This window comes from Rattus rattus, chromosome 4 (assembly GCF_011064425.1).
Source record: "Rattus rattus isolate New Zealand chromosome 4, Rrattus_CSIRO_v1, whole genome shotgun sequence".
NCBI classification, from domain to species: Eukaryota; Metazoa; Chordata; class Mammalia; order Rodentia; family Muridae; genus Rattus; species Rattus rattus.
Window position 1 is genome coordinate 157,974,240 of NC_046157.1, and position 19,449 is coordinate 157,993,688.

The 19,449-nt window shown below is 40.9% G+C and overlaps 1 protein-coding gene across 1 annotated transcript in view; it reads left to right on the top strand.

Moving 5' to 3' along the window:
- Positions 1-19,449, top strand: part of Cab39 (calcium binding protein 39) — a 61,392-nt gene that overhangs the window by 20,242 nt on the left and 21,701 nt on the right. The window contains exon 2 of the mRNA XM_032901522.1: positions 5,509-5,665. Coding sequence (XP_032757413.1) covers positions 5,552-5,665 — 114 coding nt within the window. The 5' untranslated portion in view covers positions 5,509-5,551. The remainder of the gene's footprint in view (positions 1-5,508; positions 5,666-19,449) is intronic.

The window sequence follows — 19,449 nt, forward strand, 5'->3', positions numbered from 1 at the left end:
TCAAGGCTTCAGCTGGCTTCTTAAAGATGTTCCTGGTTTAATTTTAATGAAGCTGAGTCATCAGATCTTATTTGCAGTTGAGAAGGAAGAGCAGGCTTCCTCCCTTCCATCCAAAAGCTAAATGGACTTTTTTAGTTACAGCACAAAAGCAAAGGAAGGATATACATTCTCACTTTATTACATTGTATAGTATCTAGTTATATAGATAATTACCCATTTGGTTTTATTCTGAAATTAGTAGTCATGAATCAGTTTAGAGGCAAGAGTAGGTGGGTAGCAATCTCTTTCCATTCAAAAATTTCTATGTACTTCAAACAGCAGCTACTTTACAATGTGATTAAAATAAAAATACATCAAACACAAGCTTTTACTTTGCACATCATAATTTGGAGAGGTGGATCAGTGATTAAGAACATGTGCTGCTCCTTCAGAGGACCAGAGTTCAAGTTCTAGCAAAACATCAGGTGTCTCCCAAGCACTCATAACTCCATTTCCAGGGCCATCCAATACCCTTGACCTCTGTCAGCATGTGCATTCCTATGCATATACACACACCAAGGCATGCATATAATTTAAAAATAATAAAATACCTATCTTAAATAGCTTAGTACTTAGAAACAGTATCTGCTTATTTGAAAAATGTATGGATTAAATGGTATTAATGTAGTATAGGATTGGGTCTTAAGAGTCAACTGAAAAAATAAATAAGGGTTTGTATGTACTGAGTGCTCACTTTCCATGACTGCATATTCAATCAAGAGCCCTAATAGGCCTTGGATGCAATCACCTTGCAGTGTGTGGGCTTTTTCATTTATACCTTTTGCATTTGACCACCAAGTTAATAAGGCAGATCAAATACATGTGTGAATATAGAGTTTTAGGAAGTCAGCTGTCTAAGAATGTGTTGTCATTCAGTAGTTTTCATAATTGTCTCCAAACACACACCCACATCCATGCGCACCAGAATTTTGTGTGAAAAGCAGACACTACCTGCCTTTAGTTTGTAGCATATATTATAGCTGCGAATGGCTGTGTCCTGATACTGGTTTATGGGTCGTCTGACTATTTTTCAGTATTTAGTAGCATTTGGGTAAATAGGAGTATGGTGCATAAGTTAAAGCAATCCAGTTGCCAGAGTAGCACCTATGATTCTTAACTTTAATGGTGTTAATAAAGTTTTTAAACAGAAGTGACCATTGCTAATATCCTCTGGTCTCCCATCTATTTTGGAGAGTAGATACCAGTGTAAACTACAAATATAAAAGCAAGAAATAAAAAGAATACATTGACCCATTAATAGCTTCTCACTCTTTCTCAGGTTAACCTTCATGTTTGAATTTTGCAGAATGAACAGAACATTTTCTGTAAAAGCTAGGTGTTTACCTGTAAGTGATGGACTTAGATATAGCAACAGATGGAAAATACTCATTATTCTGACTTACACCCTTCCAAAGAATATGGAAATTCACAGGGTCAGGCTTATGTGGCTCCCAACCAAAAAGTAGCACTCTTTTTCCAATGATGGCAGTGCTATTTTCATCAGGGAACGCCTCCCTCGTTCTGACAACTGACAGTTTTTCATCTTCCTTGTCTTACTCCGTACTGCTATGACAATAGACTGAGTTAGCATTAGGTAACAGTTCCAGAGGCTAAACCCCATGAACAGGTTGCTGGGTTAAATAAGTGGTGAGGTCCACATCTTCACATAGCAAAAGAAAGTGAATATATTCTTGCAAACCCTTATAAAAGACAGCATTAATCAATCCACAAGGTTCCATTCTTGGGAAAACCTCCTGTTTAAGTCTCAGCCTCTTGGTGTGTGTGTTGAGATTCAGCTTGCAGTTTATGAATTTTCATATCATACCCTACAAGTACTATTGATTCCATTGCAACTCCTGGAACGTTGAGTGTCCAAAAGAAAAAGTTGAGCAAGTAGCATCTGCTGCCATGGCCAAGTGTTGTGATGGAATGGAACGCTGGGGTATGGCACTGGGAACGAGAAATAGGAAGTGGTGGTGGCACACATCTTTAATACCAGCATTTGTGAGGCAGAGGCAGGCAGATCTGAGTTCAAGGACAGCAAGTTCCAAGGCAATCATGGATACCCAAAACCTGTCTGGAAAAAAAAAAAAGATATACATTGTTGAAGCTATAGATGAGGCTGTCAGCAAATAAAAGACAAGGGAGACAGTAACACTGGAGCAAAGATGAGTCATTGAATTAATTTTAGAAAAAGTAGCAAATGCAGAAAGAAGAGGGTAACTGATGAAGAACAACAAGAGCAAACAAGATGTACTGGATACGAAGCCCAAGTTCAGTTTTCAGTGGTTTAAGTATTTGTTGGAGCATAAAGAGGAATGTTGAATTATCTTGCCCCTTTTAAGGTCACCCTTGGCCTCCAGCTTATTAGGATTCAAGCGTACATCACTGATTACCATCACAGATAGGTCTCTCTACTTTCACTCTAGCTTTTAAAACTTAATCGTAGTAATAGATAAAGCAGGGGTTTGCATCCATTGAGAATAAGTTTCCTGATATGATTGGATACTTTGTGGAACATTTAGTGTCTTGAGTACATGTCAGGGACTATGTATGTCAAGAGTACATTGGATTCATTTTTATGTTCCTATTCAGTAGATCAGGTAAGAAGAATGATTATGTCACAAACTTTCCTGAATAAAGGAATTTGATATACACGTTCTCCCTGGCAGCTGTGTTTTTGTATTTTGACCAACACTCATAGGACCTTTTAAATCTTCTTTAACCTGGCCACCTTTTCACAGTGTAGCCAGAGCTGAAAACATCTGCATAACTTCCTACAGAATACCATATACAAAATACAGATACAGAAAGTCCTCTTTTTCACAGAATGTATTACATGACCTACTGTGTATGCAGAGACAATCTGTTTGTTCCTACTCCCAAAAAGGGTTTAAGGAGCAGAAGTAGAAGAGATTTATATACCAATAAGGCAGATAGTCAGAGACAATATAGTACCCATCCAAACTTACTGTTTAAAAAGGTACTTAGAAGAGGATTTGAGAGACTAGAGAGATGGATGGCTCAGTGGTTAAGAGCACTGACTGCTCTTCCAGAGGTCCTGGGTTCAAATCCCAGCAACCACATGGTGGCTCACAACCATCTGTAATGGGATCTGATGCCCTCTTCTGTTGTGTCTCAAGACAGTTACAGTGTACTCATACATAAAACAAATTAATTTTTTAATAAAGTGGATTTGAATTGTGAGAATCCATGGTGAAGGGCATATGTTAAGCTATTTCTCTTTGGTAAATAAATATGCCATTTTTTATCAAAATAGGATTTGAGTTTTGATTTTAGATTTTTTTTTTTGTTTCATTTGTTTGTTTTGTCTGTCAGTCTGTCTGACTTAGAAACAGGGTTTCTTTGCGTAGCCCTGGTTGTTCTGGAACTCACTATATATCAGGCTGGTCTCTTGAGTGCTGGGATTAAAGACTTGTGCTACCCCTGACCAGCTCAAAATATGATTTGTAAAATGACAGAAACTGAGATAGGAAATAGAGGTTGGTCAGAAGAGATCACACCAGAATTTGTGGGGAAATAGCATATTTATGATTTAATTGTGGGACTTAACATTAGCAGTAAAGCTACATGTTCTTTCCCCCTATTTGTTCTTTGTTTCTTCTCCTCCCTTCCCTCCCTCCCTTCCTTTGTTTCCTCCTTTCTTTCCTTTTCCCTCTCCTCTTCTTCCTCCTCCTGTTACTTCTTCCTTCCTTCTGCTTCTTTTTGGTTTTTGAGACAGTGTTCTCCATGTAGCCCTGGAACTCATTCTGTAGACCAGCCTGGTTTCAATCCACCTGTCTCTGCCTCTGCCTCTGCCTCCCAAGTGCTAGAATTAAAGGCATGTGCTACCATTGCCTGGCTGCTTTGTTCTTTGTAAATAGACATGCATTTCACTGTATCAGATTGGGGGGGGGAGCTCAAATTTTTCAGATGACTCATCAGAGGTCAAAGGAGGTGCTAATATAATACACATGTTTACAAAGGAAAATGCAGAAGTAGGCCCGCAGTATTTGGGACCTCCTTGCAGGGGTAGGAAATATGAAGGTACTTGGTGTAGCCAAACTATGGAATTGAAAGCCACCAATACTTAAGATTCTTCTGAAAAGTGTTATATTTTTGTATTTGATATAAAATTATTTCATGTCCATTAATGCCTTTAGTTCAACTTTTAAGTTTTTACTTACTTTCCATTGCTGAGGATCGAACTCAGGGTTTTGCAAATATTAGGCCCATTCCCTACCAGAAAAGAAGAGCTACCACTCCAGCTCTTCCTTTCTTGTCATTTTACTGAAAAAAAAAAAAAAGTGACTTCCAAAATGTCACCTTGTCACTTCCATTGTTGTCCTATTAGATTTGTTCATTTGTGACAGCAGCTCACTCTGTGGCCCTGCAAATCAGGCTTGCCTTTCTTGCCTTTGCCTCCCAGATGCTGACGTTAGTGAGTGGGCCTAACTACCATCCTAAGTTGTGCATGGCAGCTCTTTAGAATAGCTATAGCCCTTCTTTAGATAATGCGACGTTGTGATTGTTGTGATTTGTGTAGTTGGCACGCTAGTTTCCACTACCACAGAATTTAAGAGTTTATTAGCATCCCCAGCAAAGGTGTTCCTCAGAGATGGCCCATCTGCACGAGGAAGAGTAAAATGTCCACTGTGTAACTCTTAAAGGAGATTGATCCAGGGTGTTGTCAGTGTTTCCCTCCAGCTCTGAAATACTCAGATGTTAAGGAAGTGCACGCATGTAGGACAGCTACTGGATGTTGCAGGAGTGTGTGTGGGCGAGCAACATGAACCCTGGGACAGGAGCGTGTCACTGATGTTGATGCCGTGTGGTTGAGCTCTCTGCCTTTTGGCCTCACTTTTGTCAGCTGTAAAGTAGACAGTCTCAATTGGGTACAGCACTGCAATTAAGGACAAGGTCAGTAGTAGGGACTGGGGCTTGTTTTACCTTAAGCCAGATTGTCAGTCTTACTAAACCTCTCTATGGAAGCAGTGATGACTGCCAGGGTTGTTTAAATAAGTGCTCAGCAGTAGGCCTGACAGTATACATGGCAGCAGCATCTGTATGCACCTGTTTGGTGGGTGGTTAGAGAACAGGAGATTGGGGAAAAAATAAAATAGTGCTTTAAAAATTAATGTTTCAAAGGGACTCTCTGTATCAACATTTTTACACATCATCTTAGTGGGCTTGCCAGGGCACCAAAACTTTAGACATAGTGTAAAAAAAATTTTTTTAATGTGTGTGGGGTTTTGCTTGCATGTGTGTCTATACACTATGTGTTTAAAGAGTCAAGAACTCGTGTCACAGAGAGTTCTGAGGGCTGGGAACCAGAGCCCTGTTCTCTGGAGAAACAGCACGTGCTCTTAACTGCTAAGATGTCTTTGGCTTCCAATAGGCTTTTCTTCACAGGTGATACTGTAACCATGTCTTCTGCTTGTCTCACATGAGCCTTGTCCTGTGTTGCAGGTCAAGCAGATAGAGTGCAGTGGAAGCCTCTGGTGCTGCCGTCATGCCGTTCCCATTTGGCAAGTCTCACAAGTCTCCGGCAGATATTGTGAAGAACTTGAAGGAGAGCATGGCTGTTTTGGAAAAGCAGGACATTTCTGACAAAAAGGCAGAAAAGGTATGCATCTGGACATCTTTAATTCCTTCATTAAGGACCATTGTGAGGTAGACTATGAGGTCACTTTTAAAAAAATGATAAATTCCCATTTGGACATAGTTGAGGGTTTTTGTTTGTTTGTTTGTTTTTGTTTGTTTGTTTTGCTTTGCTTTTTAGGTCTCTTCTGTACCTCAGGCTGGTGTGGAATGTGGAAGTCTTGTAAATACTGAGGTAGGATTCAGGTGTGAGCCCCAGTGCTCAGTATTCTGCTCTCAAGTGTTAGTTACCTGGTTCTTGGAAGCAGTGTTTCCACTGGCCCAGCACTGGGCATTGACTCAGCTTTATGTGTGTGCTAGACAAGTGCCCTACCAGAGTCACAGCTTCTAGATTATTTTGTTTTGTTTTGCTTTCCTCTCAACCCATAGCATCTCCATCTACTTAATCACTACAGCCTAAAGCCTGTCTTGGATCCCAAGCAGGCCTCACCTAGTCTTAGAGGAATCCTATGTCTTTTGCTTCCTAAAGGGCTGTGAGGAAAACCTGTGAGTTCCACTTCTTGACAACCTTCTTGTAATCTACATCATGTATCTTAACAGTTGTTCTAGCCTTCATGAAGTCAGATAACCAAATAGACTGTAATGCCTTTTCTTGTTTCCCCATGGAGTGGTCTTCCCCACATCCGTTTTCACCAAAGCCCTATTCATCTTTCAAAATTCTTAAAGAAAGCGTCTCAGAGTCTCCCTTCCTCCATCCCACTCCTGCCCACTGAAACACATCTCCACCATTCGGGCACTGCTTTAAAGTCAGAACTGCCCCCATCTTCTTCAGTTTGTTCCCTTGGATTTTGTTCCCCTTGCTGTACTGAGAGCTGGGAGCACTATGCCATTAACTAACTGTCCCCTTCTGCCCTCTAGGATCCCTTACACTAACAGGCTGAATAACCATCATTTATGAGTGAGTGGTGGCACTGACTCTCCCACCTTATCTTTAGAGGTTATTTTTTTTATAGGGATGAAAAATAGGTTACTTAGCTACTTAATTTTTTTTTCTCTTTTTTTTTCGGAGCTGGGGACCGAACGCAGGGCCTTGCGCTTCCTAGGCAAGCACTCTACCACTGAGCTAAATCCTCAACCCGCTACTTAATTTTTTTAAGCAACAATAAGACTTTAATTAAGTTTACCTTTGTTTTCAAATATAATCATTAGAATATAATCATTGTTTGATTTGAGATTCTTACTCTCAAATATTATGCCACATTATATTATAAATGCTTTTAGGTGAATTTGTACACCATGGAACTGGTTTTGGTGACTGGTTCTTCCTATTCCAAATGGTTCCAGAGTGGATTAGCACTTGTTACATCTACATCTGTCTACTCACAGTTGCTTGTAACTCCAGCTCCAGGGCTTTGAGGCCTTCTTCTGGACTCCATGGGCACCTACATGCACACTCATACTCACATGCACACGTAAAAATAACGCAAATCCCAAGTAGTCCCAGAGTCTTTGGCTGTGAACCATCATTAATGTTCTGCTTTCCTCTATTGCTTTGCCAGTGTCTTTCAGAATATGGCCGACTGATCCAGGCTCCTTTTGTTTTCTCATTTTATATTTCCATCGCCCTTTGAAACAGGAAACCAAACTGATTTAAAGTTGTAAAATCTGTACAGAGTGTAATACTGTCCCAATTTGTGAAAGTGGTTCGTTCATAAGATGTAAAAATAGGGAAGCCTAGTTGCAGATGATGGAAACAGGTTCTCTCAAGAAATTAGAGGAGTCAGTTAGCAGAACCACAGCAACACCTGCAGCTCACAGGGCCAGAGGGTCAGCATGCACACCCTGGCCTCCCTCTCACTGCTGGACTTCTACAACTGTAGGAAGCACCAAGCAGTCCTGAAGAAGTGAAAGTGTGTGTGTGTGTGTGTGTGTGTGTGTGTGTGTGTGTGTGTGTGTCTGTGTGTGTGTGTGTGTGTGTGAATGATAGTTATGCTGGGGATTGAGGGCTTTGCAAATGCTAGGCAAGTAACTACCACCGAACTACACGGCAGCAGTCTCACCAAACTTACTCCAATATCATACATACGAGATGGACAGGGTCTATGCTGCTGGGATTAAAGGTGTGCACCACTACTACCTGGCAGTTTTTAAGTTTTTGTTCTTAGGACCCCTTTATACTCTCAAGATATTAAGACCTTAAAAACAAAACAAAACAATAAAAGAAACTTCATGAATATGGAGTATAAATATTATCCCATTAGAAATTAAAATGAAGTTTTAAATAATCATTCAAAAGTGATATATATATTCTGGTTTAACAACGTAATTTTATGGAAAATAACCATATCATCCCAAATGAAAAATTCAGGGAGAAGAGTAGCAGTTTTTAAATCTCTTTACTGTGCTGACAGAAGGCATTGGATCTGCACACCTGTGCTGCCATAAGTCACGCTGGTAGTCACGCTGGTCAAGAGAGGGCTCAGGCTGGAGAGATGGCTCAGCACTGCTGCTCTTGCAGAGGACCCGGGTCTGCTCCCAGGACCCACATGGCTGCTCAGAACCATCTGTAGTTCCAGTTCCTGAGAACCTGACACCCTCTCCAGATCTCCGTTGTGTACTTCTGCATACATATAGGGCATATAAACTCATGCACATACATGGTTTTTAAAACAGATAAAACTATTTTAATAGCATTTGAGATAATTTTGAACATTAATACCATACAAGAATTTGATAATTGGCAGTTACACAGTTTTTCTTTAATAGTCATGTTTGTAAGGAACCAAACACATTTTTTATGCCATCTTTTATACCAAATTGTGTACTTAAAGAACAAAATTTAATAATATTAATGACTTTCCACCCTCAAACTCCCTGAGGTGCCATTGGGCACAGGTCTGCTGGGCATTCTTAGGTGAAACCTGCAGGGTCTTTTAAACATAGTTCTGCCTTTGTAGTCTGTTGGCACTGCCTTATGTCGTGCTGGAGAATCAGCCCTGTAGTACAAATAGCAGTGCATGGGGGCAAGGCCATTGCTGTCATTGACGTAAAGCCGCAGTCTGCAGGAGCCCAAGGGCCTGTACTTTGCAGTGTACTATGATAGTTAATAAGATTATGATGGGGAAAACGCTGGCTTGAAGGGTGGAGAATATACTAATTTCTGTAAAGTTAGAGAGAAAATTTAATAAGAAGGGACTTGATGGAGGTGATAGAGGAAAGTGCTGGGGTCTGATTATCTGCATGACTGAAAGGATGGGGGTTTTGTTGTTTTTGTTTTGTTTTAATTCACGAGCTGTTTTGTTCTCTTAGAGTACAGTTGGAATGCCAGGATCATTTTTGGTGATAGCACTAGAGGAAAGGCCGCTACTGGCATTCAGTTAGTAAAGCCAGGCATGCTAAAAATAGATCAGCAACAAAAAAGAATTACCCAGCAAAAATGTCATTAGTGCAGAGGCTGAGAACTCCCACTCTAAGCCAGCACTACAAGCGTAGTTGCTGTACAAGCGTAGACTTGCTATGAGTATAAAACATGGGAATTTCTGAAAAATAAACTTCAGTTCAAGGTAGTAGAATTGAAGAATTACATGTAAATTACTTAGTTGGGAAATAGTTTTAAGGATAGAGGAGAAAACACCCGAGATTTGTGACTGATTTGTCAATATCTAAAAGTATATGACAGCTAGCGCACCTGGGGAAAGAGCGCTGAGACCTTACTAACTGCTGCAAATAAAAGTGGGTTAACAATATAAGCTATTAATAAATGGTTACAAAATGAAGACGTGCTGGCATTTGACAGACACCTTCAATCCCTGCACTTGGGAGGCAGAAGCAGAAAGGTAGAGCTCTGAGTCTACACAAACAGACTCTGTCTCAAACAAAGAAAGAAAAAAATGCAAAAGATGATAGGAAAAATTAGGACTGCTAACTGAGTAGCGTATCCCGCCTTAATTATCGCCTGTAGGATGTGTCTGTCTCTATCAGTGTCATCTGTCTGTCTCGTCACTATAACTGAAGTACAGACTGTCCAGGAATAGGTAAGCCTTTGCATGTGCCTCTTCCCTCTCTGCAGCATCTTCACCCTCGCTCCTCTGTGGTTCACACAGGAATCTTTTTTTCAAGTCTTGGCTCAAATGCCTTCCTTTCACCCAGTTTGCTCTTTAAGATGAAGCCTTACTGTTCTGTGTTCTGCCTCTTGCTCTCTCTCTCTCTCTCTCTCTCTCTCTCTCTCTCTCTCTCTCTCTCTCTTTTTTTTTTTTCCTGTAATATATGTAATTGTGTTTCTTCTTCAGTGGGTGATAAGGCTTTCAGAGACACAGCTCAGTAATAACTTGTATTGAGAGCAGAGTTAGTGTGAACTGCTGCTGCCCTTGCTGTCTGTCATCCGGCACCAGTGACTGCTGAATGTGATAAATGTCCACATTGGATATGTAACTATAAGGAGCTATAACCAACTGACAGCTTTGACTGAAGATGACCAAGAGCCATATTTCTCTTTTCAGTCATGCCACCCAGAGCTCTGTGACTCACTGCTGAGCTAGTTATATGTCTTTCTTGATGGCTGCACTGTTGCTGTAACAAAACATCACAATCGTGTCAGCATATAAAGAAAGTGTCCAGGCTTATGGTTCTAGAGGGGTCAAGTCTTTAATGACAGAGTGAAAGCTTGGCAATAGACGGATGGACAGATGATACAGCAGCAGCAGCTAAGAGCTCACAATTTGATCCTTAAGTAGGAGCAGAAAAGACTCAAAATGGCATGAGTGCTTTAAACCTTAAAGACCACCCAGTGACACACATCCTCCAACAAGGTCACACATTCCAGTTCTTCCCAAACAGTTCCACTAAGTAGAGACCAAGTATTCAGACATCACCCTGTGGGGCCATTCTCATCCAAAACATCACAGTGACCATTTCTCCCCTGTAGTTAAGGATAGTCAGAAAACATTTTCATGATAAGATAATCCTGTAGAGTGATATGCCTAATAATAACAGTGAATTCAGACAGTTTAATCACAGGATTCCTGAGATCTGCTAAAAAAACATAGCCCTCAACTCTGAACTTACATTGTGGTTAATTTATCTGAGGGGTACTAAATCTGTAACTACCAGTTTGATTGACAAGGAGAATAAAAACCTATGAGTGAATGAAATGAGTCACCAAAGAAAAATCAGTTAACACAGAGCTTTAGAGTGTTTAATATGAACCATATTTACTCTGCCACATTATTGAGTTAAAAGTATGAGATAGCATAGCCACTTTAGAAGACAGGCAAACTCCTAAAGAACTGAATCAACTTTGATATAACCATGACACTCCTCTAAGTATATACCCAAGAAACCATGAAATATATATCCATACAAAGTCTTGTCTAAGTGTTTGTAGAAGTTTTATGTGAAATAGCCCAAGTCAGGAGATAACCAAATGCATGAATAAACCATTTGGGCCACATTGTTAATAGGAAACTATTAACAATGAAAGAATGAACTATATATAACAGTCAAATTCCAAATAATTATGTTGCTAAAAGTAGCCAGTGTACATGATTTATGCGTTATACAAAACTCTAGAAAATGTAATCAATCTATAGTTGCAGAATACAGGTTGGTGGTTGCTTGGAATAGAAATAGAGGGAGAAGAAAACAAGAGGAATGCAGAAGGGGACATAAGGAGATTTTTGGTAATGATGTCTCTGTTCACTGTCTTGATGGGTATATACACACATCAGCATAGAAAACTGTACACAAACACACAAACCATACTTGGTATGTTGTATATCAACTGTAACTCAGGAGAGAGTACGAAGAGATGTTTGTTTCATGCATCAGCTGAGGCAGATGTGGCTTAAAAAAATGTGTGTGTGTGTGTGTGTGTGTGTGTGTGTGTGTGTGTGTGTGTGAGAGAGAGAGAGAGAGAGAGAGAGAGAGAGAGAGAGAGAGAGAGAGAGCATATGTGTGCCCCAAGAATAAATAACGTGATAAAGCACCCAAAGAGACTGTTGGACAGGTTGCAGTAACAAGTGTATTATTTAAATTATAGTCCATGTGGGCAAGTCCTTGCTTGAGGTTGTGGAATGATAACTGTGTTACAAGGAGTAAGTAAGCTGACATGGCTGTTCAGAACTACTGTAAGTAACAGTTCAGTGAACCAGAAGGAACTAGATTTGAGCATAGTATCTTTGGAGAATACAGAGTCTCAGTATAGTTCCTAGCAAAATGTTTCTAAGGGACCATCTACTATAAGGGTTAAACTTGCTTCACATGTATCAGGAGATAGAATTCAGGCCTGTGGGTGGAAATCAGTAGGAAATCTAATTTTGTCTTCATATTAGCTGACATAAAGTAGAACCTGGCTTCCTCAGAAGCTTCTTGTTTCTGGAGTATTGGCATGGACTAGGTGACCACTCAGTTAAGTGCTATAGCAGGAGTTCTAACTACTTTTGGCACATTCCTATACCGCCATACTTCTGCAAGGTGCTTCGTAGAGAGGCCTCTGTTACCATTCTCAAGCGAGGAAAACTGTTTCCTAAGCAACCCATCTATGGAAATGGAATTCACAATTAGCTATGCCAAACCATAATAAAAGTGTACATTTCTACTTTGGTCACACTGTCCATGGACATTTTCCCACTTGAGTTTATTCCTTCACTTGCAGCATGCTTGTGTTTTGACTTGTGTTCCATGGTGCATCGTCACTTTGTTGAGATTGTGTATTATACCCATAGGTCAATCCCTTTTTAACTTTGCCACAGCCTTTTAATTTTTATTTTCTATTTTTTTCTATTTATTTATTTTACAAAACCCCCTTTTTATACTAAAAAGAAAAAGAAAAGAAGAAAAAAAAGGCTTACTATCCTTATTTTTAGGCAAGTGGCAGACAAAAGTAGGGTGAAACCCTACCACTAACCATAGTGCCAAGTGTTGTCAGAGTCTACCCACTACATGCCATATACTGAAGATGTGGCTACCACCCTCAGCTTGTACTCGTTCTCCTCACTGCTGGCGTTCTGGGAGTAGAATAGGAAGGTTTGCCAGCATATGTGAAAGGGAAGGGAATATTCTTTTCACAGCATGGCCATTTAACAGTAACTTGTAACTAAACTAGTTTAGAGAAATGTTTGACACCAGGAATTAGTAACAGAGTTTTCTTAGTCCATGTTCTTTTAGTTTAGCATAGTCAGACATTTTCTATAATGAAGAGCTTGGGGAGAGTGGGCTTTTAAAAAGCATTCAGCACAGGAGTTAATATATTAATAGAATCTTTTCATCAAATATTTACCACAACAGTATCTATGCTTTTTTTTTTTTTTTTAAAGTTTGTCTTTACGTGAGAGTAGGCACATGCCATGGTGTGCCTGAGATTGGAGAACAAGCCTCAGAAGTCATTCTGCTGCTGCACTGTGGGACCAGGGCTCCTGTTCAGGGTTTCAGGCCTGTGCACAAGCTTCTCTACTTGATGAGCCATCTTACTGATTCCATCCTACAACCTTGTCTTGTCTTCATTTCTTTCACTGTATAGGAGCTTTGATTCCTCTTCCATTTTTAGACAGTCTTATTCTGTGGGTCTAGATAGCTGTGCTGGAACTTGCTCCTTAGACAAGGCTGGTCTTGAACATAGAAGAGTCCTGCCTCCCGAGGACTGGGACTAAAGGCAGTCGCCCCCACTCCCTCCTCTGTTTCACTTTAAATATTTGTTTTGAAATTACTAATTCATAAGAGCGAAGTGAAGGGGATGGGGATCTAGCTCAGCGGTAGAGCACTTGCCTAGCGAGCGCAAGGCCCTGGGTTCGGTCCCCAGCTCCGAAAAAAAGAAAAGAAAAAAAAAAAAAGAGCGAAGTGAAGCCTTTCCCTGCTTTTACCTGGTGGACAGTGGCCTTATTCTGTCTCCCTCTGTCTGCTTGATACTGGTGGGGTCCTAGCTCTGTGCTCGTTGACTACAGGGCAGCCTGAGTCACAGCAGCACAGACAAACGTTATGAGGATGTCAGGTTTAAGGCAGAGAGACCTTCTGGTTTGGGGAGGTCCTGCAATAGACCAGTTGGCACCAGGGTTTTAGTTTCCTGAGTACTTACTTTTCCCTTTCATGGACCCATGCACCCTCAGGTATATTACCCAGGCTGGCCTTGAATTCCTGTACCTTTTGTCTTGGACTCCCAACTTATATTTAAGGGGAAAAATCTCATAGCTTGGGTTCTACTAGGGGAGGTTATACTGGACACAACCATAAAGGCTGGAGAATATCCCTATATTCCTACTCAGGATAGGAAAGAAGTTTTATTCTAATACTGTTGCCAGGCATGAATTTTGAGATGCTGGGGTTGTTTACATTGACCTACTATTTTAAAAATAATTCCCAAAAGCTAAATAAAGTTCTCATTTGGTTGCATGTGGATGCTCAGGAACTTTTCTACTTCAGGAGTCACTTGCCTTCTCTCCAAGGGACCTGAGAGACTTGAGCTCTGCTCTTCTACCCCAGCACCTGAACTCCAGAGAACTAACATACCCAGACTCTGTTCACCATGGACACTTCTAAGCCCTGGTATACCCAGCTACTTCATAGGTCACATCTCAAAAGTCCTAAGGAAACAACTAAGACCTTAACCACAATCTTTCCCTCTTACCCGTAGAGTAAGACATGAAGGACATGTGATTTCATTTCCAGTCAAATGAGTAGCTCGTCACAAGGGATAGTCTTGACTAAGTATTTATAAACAGTTGGCTGCTATTGGTACAGCAGTCTGCCTGTGAAAGTCAATATGAGGCTCCTGGCCATGCAGGAATAGCGTGTGTGTCTCAGAACACCATGTCCAGCTGATGAGCACTCGAAGAGTGTTCTGCCAACTCACAAAACGATGAGGTCATTCTGTGTGTACATTGCTGTCAGACACTGGGGGGTAGGTAGTGAGGAGTGGGAGTCAGCCTTTCCAAAACTCCTGAGGATGTTAAGAAAAGTGAGAGGCACACGAGAAGGCTCAGGCCTGCAAGGCTGGCAGCTGATGGACGACATAGCTGCTGCAGCTAGAGCCTGCCTGGGAGGGAAGGGGCTTCACTTGGAGCAGAGATGAAGGTATTTGAGGTGAGAGTGAAAGTAGATGACAAGACAACAGAATTGAAGACTGTTTGGTTTGAAATCTGAAGTCCAATGAGGGAACAGATGACCTCTAAGACACAAAGGGTATCTTTGAGACTGCTGGTTTAAAGGCCCTTTCTGCAGCACACAGAGATACAGCCATATCAAGTAAGGAGCCCCCTACCTGGGAAGAAACGGCAAAACAAGGGCTGGTAAACTTATCAGGCTCTACCCCACTTCCACCAATGTTACATTTAACAACACGACAGAGTGCTTTGTTAATGGATACAGCCTTTACTATATACCTCAGGACCAGCCGTCCATCTCAGAGTTTCCCTAGCTGCTTCAATCTGGAACAGCTTCTCAACCTTCCTTTTACCTTGTGACCTAAATACTTGAATGTTTTATAGAATGATCCCTGATTTGGGTCTTGCTGGTGTTTCTTCATGATCTAATGTAGGTTGGACAGTTTGGCAAGGGCACCCCAGAACTGATGTGCCCTGTGAAGGACATAACATTAGGAGATACTTAATACAATAGTCTCATTACAGATAATGCTCATAACAAGAACTTGGCCAAAGTGGTATTACACTGTAAAACTGCTTTGTTTGTACTTAGTATCTTGGGAGCTGGGGTGAGAGCTCAGTGAGAGAGTATTTAACTAGCATGTTCAGTCCCTAGCGCTAGAAGGCAGAGCTTATATTTCATGCCAAATATGGTGGCATATGCCTATAATCCCAGGAGGGTGAGGCAGGAGATTGCTGTCAGTTTTAAGTTGATTCAAATTGTGTGGTGAGTTCCAGGTCAGCCAGTGCTAGAGAGTGATGCCATGTCTCAAAACCAAAAAGTACTCTAGGGCACAGCACATGTAGTCAAATGTAGCAAGAGTGTAACAGTATGGAACAAGAGTTAAGAAAGTAGGATGGGGAGGTGGGAAGGGATGGGTGGTTGGATGGGGGAACACCTTCATCCAAGAAGTGGGGTGAAGGAGGATGGGATAGGGGTTTTATGGACAGGAAATAGGGAAAGGGGATAACATTTGAAATGTAAATAAAAAATACCCAATTAAAAAAAATGTTAAGAAAATTTTTATTGGGGGCTGGAGAGATGGCTCAATGGTTAAGAGCTCAAGCTGCACTCTTCAGAGGTCCTGAGTTCAATTCCCAGCAACCACATGATGGCTCACAACTATCTGTAATGGGATCTGATGCCCTTTTCTAGGGTATCTGAAGACAGCTGTAGTGTGCTCATATACATAAAAATATTTAAAAAAGGAAAAAAATGTTTTTACAGGAAGGTCTCATCTTAGAGGAATAAAACTGTATCCAGGGTAGGATACTAAACAAAAGTCCGGAGAAGTGCAGCCATTTTGAATTATGTACTCTATGAGTTGCTGCTTGGAAATCAGTCCAGCTGACAGGACTGTTTCTGAGCTAGACTGAAGTTAGACAAGCACCACAAATCATTAGTAAACCAAGTATGCATGGGTTCTGTCACCATTTACAGTGATTGTAATTCTGGGAGCTGGTGCAGAAAAGGTGTGTGGAAAATCATCCAGGAGTATAAGGAATCCAAAGGCATTGACCTCTTGAGGCAGTTCTGAAGTGCACAGTCTTAGCACACAGATAATGAGGGGCCAGTGGATTAGGTGAGTGAGGATTTCAGCAGCTCGAAAGGGGGAGTATTAAGAGGTGCTGTAGGTGCGAATGGCTAATCAGTAGGTGTGAGATATAAATAGGAGGTGCAGGTAAGAAGAATGTGGTCAATGTGATCAGAGATGCAGAGTGTACATTGACTAATGCAGGCCTTCCAGAGATGGGGCTTGGGTGTGACCACTACAAGAACACTGAAGGAAACCAATCAGATCCAACATGACCTACTGTTCTGTTCTCTCTGTGGCAATTGAAGTCAGTAAATGCCTAATGAATTACTTTGACTTGTGAAACCCACCCCCACCTATGTTCCAAGTGTGTGCATGTGTGTGTGCAAAGTACAAACTTAATGGTGTTTTGGAAAGTCAGGTGGGTCGTTTTGCTGGAGCAAACAAGTAATACTTTCCTGAAGTGGACACAAGCAAAATGATGTTTTACTAAAGCAGACATGTGAAAGAATGTTTGCTGAAGTGGACACAGGTGAGAGAATGTTCTGCTAAGGCAGACTCGTGAAGAACCATTTCCCTGAAGCAGACCCAAGTGAAAGGATGTTTTACTAAAGCAAGCATGTAAAAGGACTCAAGATAAAGGATTCTCTGCTGATGACGCACATATATTGATCCGCTTTACATTTTGTAGTTGAACTCCATAGAGAAAAAAACATACCCAGAAAACTTCTGTTGGTGTGCTGGTGGCTTCATTGCCACTTCTGTGGACTCTGGATGATTGGCAGAGTGATGTCAGCTGATGTCATATAAAGTTTTACTAAGACAAACTCAAATGCTAAAGCAAGATCCACATGAAGTTTGAAGTGAGTATGAATAGGACTCAGTGGACAGAGAGGAGCTTGCTTATAGAATTAACTTTACAACACTTCTTGATCTCTCAGCTTCCCTAATCTTCACTTTGTTGAGAGAGGCAGAACAGAGAACTTCTCCTGGAGTCCCTGACACTCCTGTTCTCTTGAGGCCTGGCTGTCCTTGCTAGGTTGTGCCACTGATGCTGCTATCGCAACACTACTGAGCTGGACTGCTGGTATATCTGTGAAGTGTTTGTGAGTGGATTGAGTTGCTGCTGCTGACCTGTGAACTAAACCGCTGATTTCCCAAGAAAGCAGATGAGATTTGCTCCAAAGACCATTTCTAAACAGGTCCAGTACCCCTGTATCCTAATAACCTTTCTTTCCAACTACCTCAGCTGGGAGGTGGGCTAGAAGGGAGGTTAAAGCATTTAAAAACCATCATTAATAACAAGTCTTTTAAAAGTTAAAACTTACACGAGTGTGTAAGTGTGTGTGAGACCTTTTCTCACTGGCTTGCTTGCTTTTTGTTTAATCAGTTGAAAATTGTTCAGGTTAATAGGTATCAGAAATCATACAAGTAGTTGAAGTAGTTAAGACTCTGGCTTTGTTCCCAAGAACACAAATGAATAATCAAACAATAAATAGATAAGTAAGCCATAAATTGGCAGAACATTCAAACAAGTCTGAAATTGAATGAAAAGTAAGGAAGCAAATGAAGCAGTTTAGTGTGGAATGTTCTTTGAGAGCACTGGTTCTCAACCTCCCTAGTGCTGTAACCCTTTTATGCAGTTCCTCATGTAGTGGTGGCCCTCCAACCATAAAATTATTTTCATTACTTCTTCATAACTGTAATTTTGCTACTGTTAAGAATTGTAAATATCTTATATGCAAGATATCTGATATATGATCATTTTGAAAGGGTTTTTCTACCCCCAATGGAATCACAAACCACCAATTGAGAACCACTGTCTTGGACTATGTAGTTAAAGGAAATTAGACCGTAAATTGAGCAAAGGGCACATTTAACCTTTGAACCTCCTAGTTTCTCATCTAGAGTAGTATACAGTGTGGGTATGCTGTGACTCAAGATTTCTAACACAGCCAGCCTGGAGCAAACTATTACTTGAGTACCAGATGCAGGAACTGGTTTCCACGGTGTTAGGTTGGGGAACATTAGCCAGTTCACTTTTTTACTTACACTGTATATTGGCACGCAGACACTGCAGTAGTTGTTGATTCCCTTCCACTGAATTATAGTTCCTTTCTCTTCACATGTACACCCACCCCTAATCTCAGATGGTTTTTTTTTTTTTTTCCTTTGCTCATCATTAAAGTCAAGTCTGTTTTTTCCAGGTAACAGAACATTTGATTCCTAATTCTAGTAACCACCCTCTTTCCTTTATCAATAACTAAACTAATTAGCTCAGTTGTTATCTTGCTTTGCTCAGTTGTTATCTTGCTTTGCCTATGTGGTAAACCAGCAGTGCTGGGGAAGTTAAATGGGAGTCTGAATTTAGTGGCTTCTTTCTTGAGGTAAACCAGATGAGTTGTTCCTTCATATCCCTGTACTCCCCTCAACCCCTGCGACTGCTTTGCATAAGCTAGTCTGCTTCTGGGCTCTTTTAAGCACTCCTTTTGCCTTCTCAGTGGGGTCTTAAAGGGTTGCTCTGCCCTTGAGGCCCTGTATCTATTACATGTGTGGAGCACCTACAAGCTCTCAGTGTAGCAGAAGGGACCAGCAACTGGGACATTACAAGGAAAAGGAGGATAATACTCAACTATGAGAAACAATATGAGGGAAAAACCATAGGTGAATGTGTGACAGAATTTACCTAGGAAACTTGAAAAAGCAATCCAATACTGAGGTTAGCACGAAGAAGGAAAGGGTGTTGGCAAGGAGGTGGGTGCAAAGGACACATGAGCATAGGAAACCACATATTCAAGGACTCTGAGGAAAGACGTGTGCCCTACCTACATCATGCGTACATAGAAATTATAGTGCAGATCTAAGTTAGACAGTAGGATCAAACTTTGTAGGGGTTATGGGTCATGTTAAGAAAGAATATGCACCATTCTAAGAGAAATAAGAAATCATTGGAGCATTTTAAACAGAATCTCTTCATTATTTGTGTTTTGATTGGAAAAGAATGTTGAATTCTGACAGGAATGTAAGGAAGTCAATAGGCTAGGTAGTAATTTTATCAGGAGTTACAATGGCAGAGGAGGCAGCTGGATCTGGGAGAGTGGAGACAACTTAGCCAACGCTGGTTCAGAAGAAAGAAGAGTTGA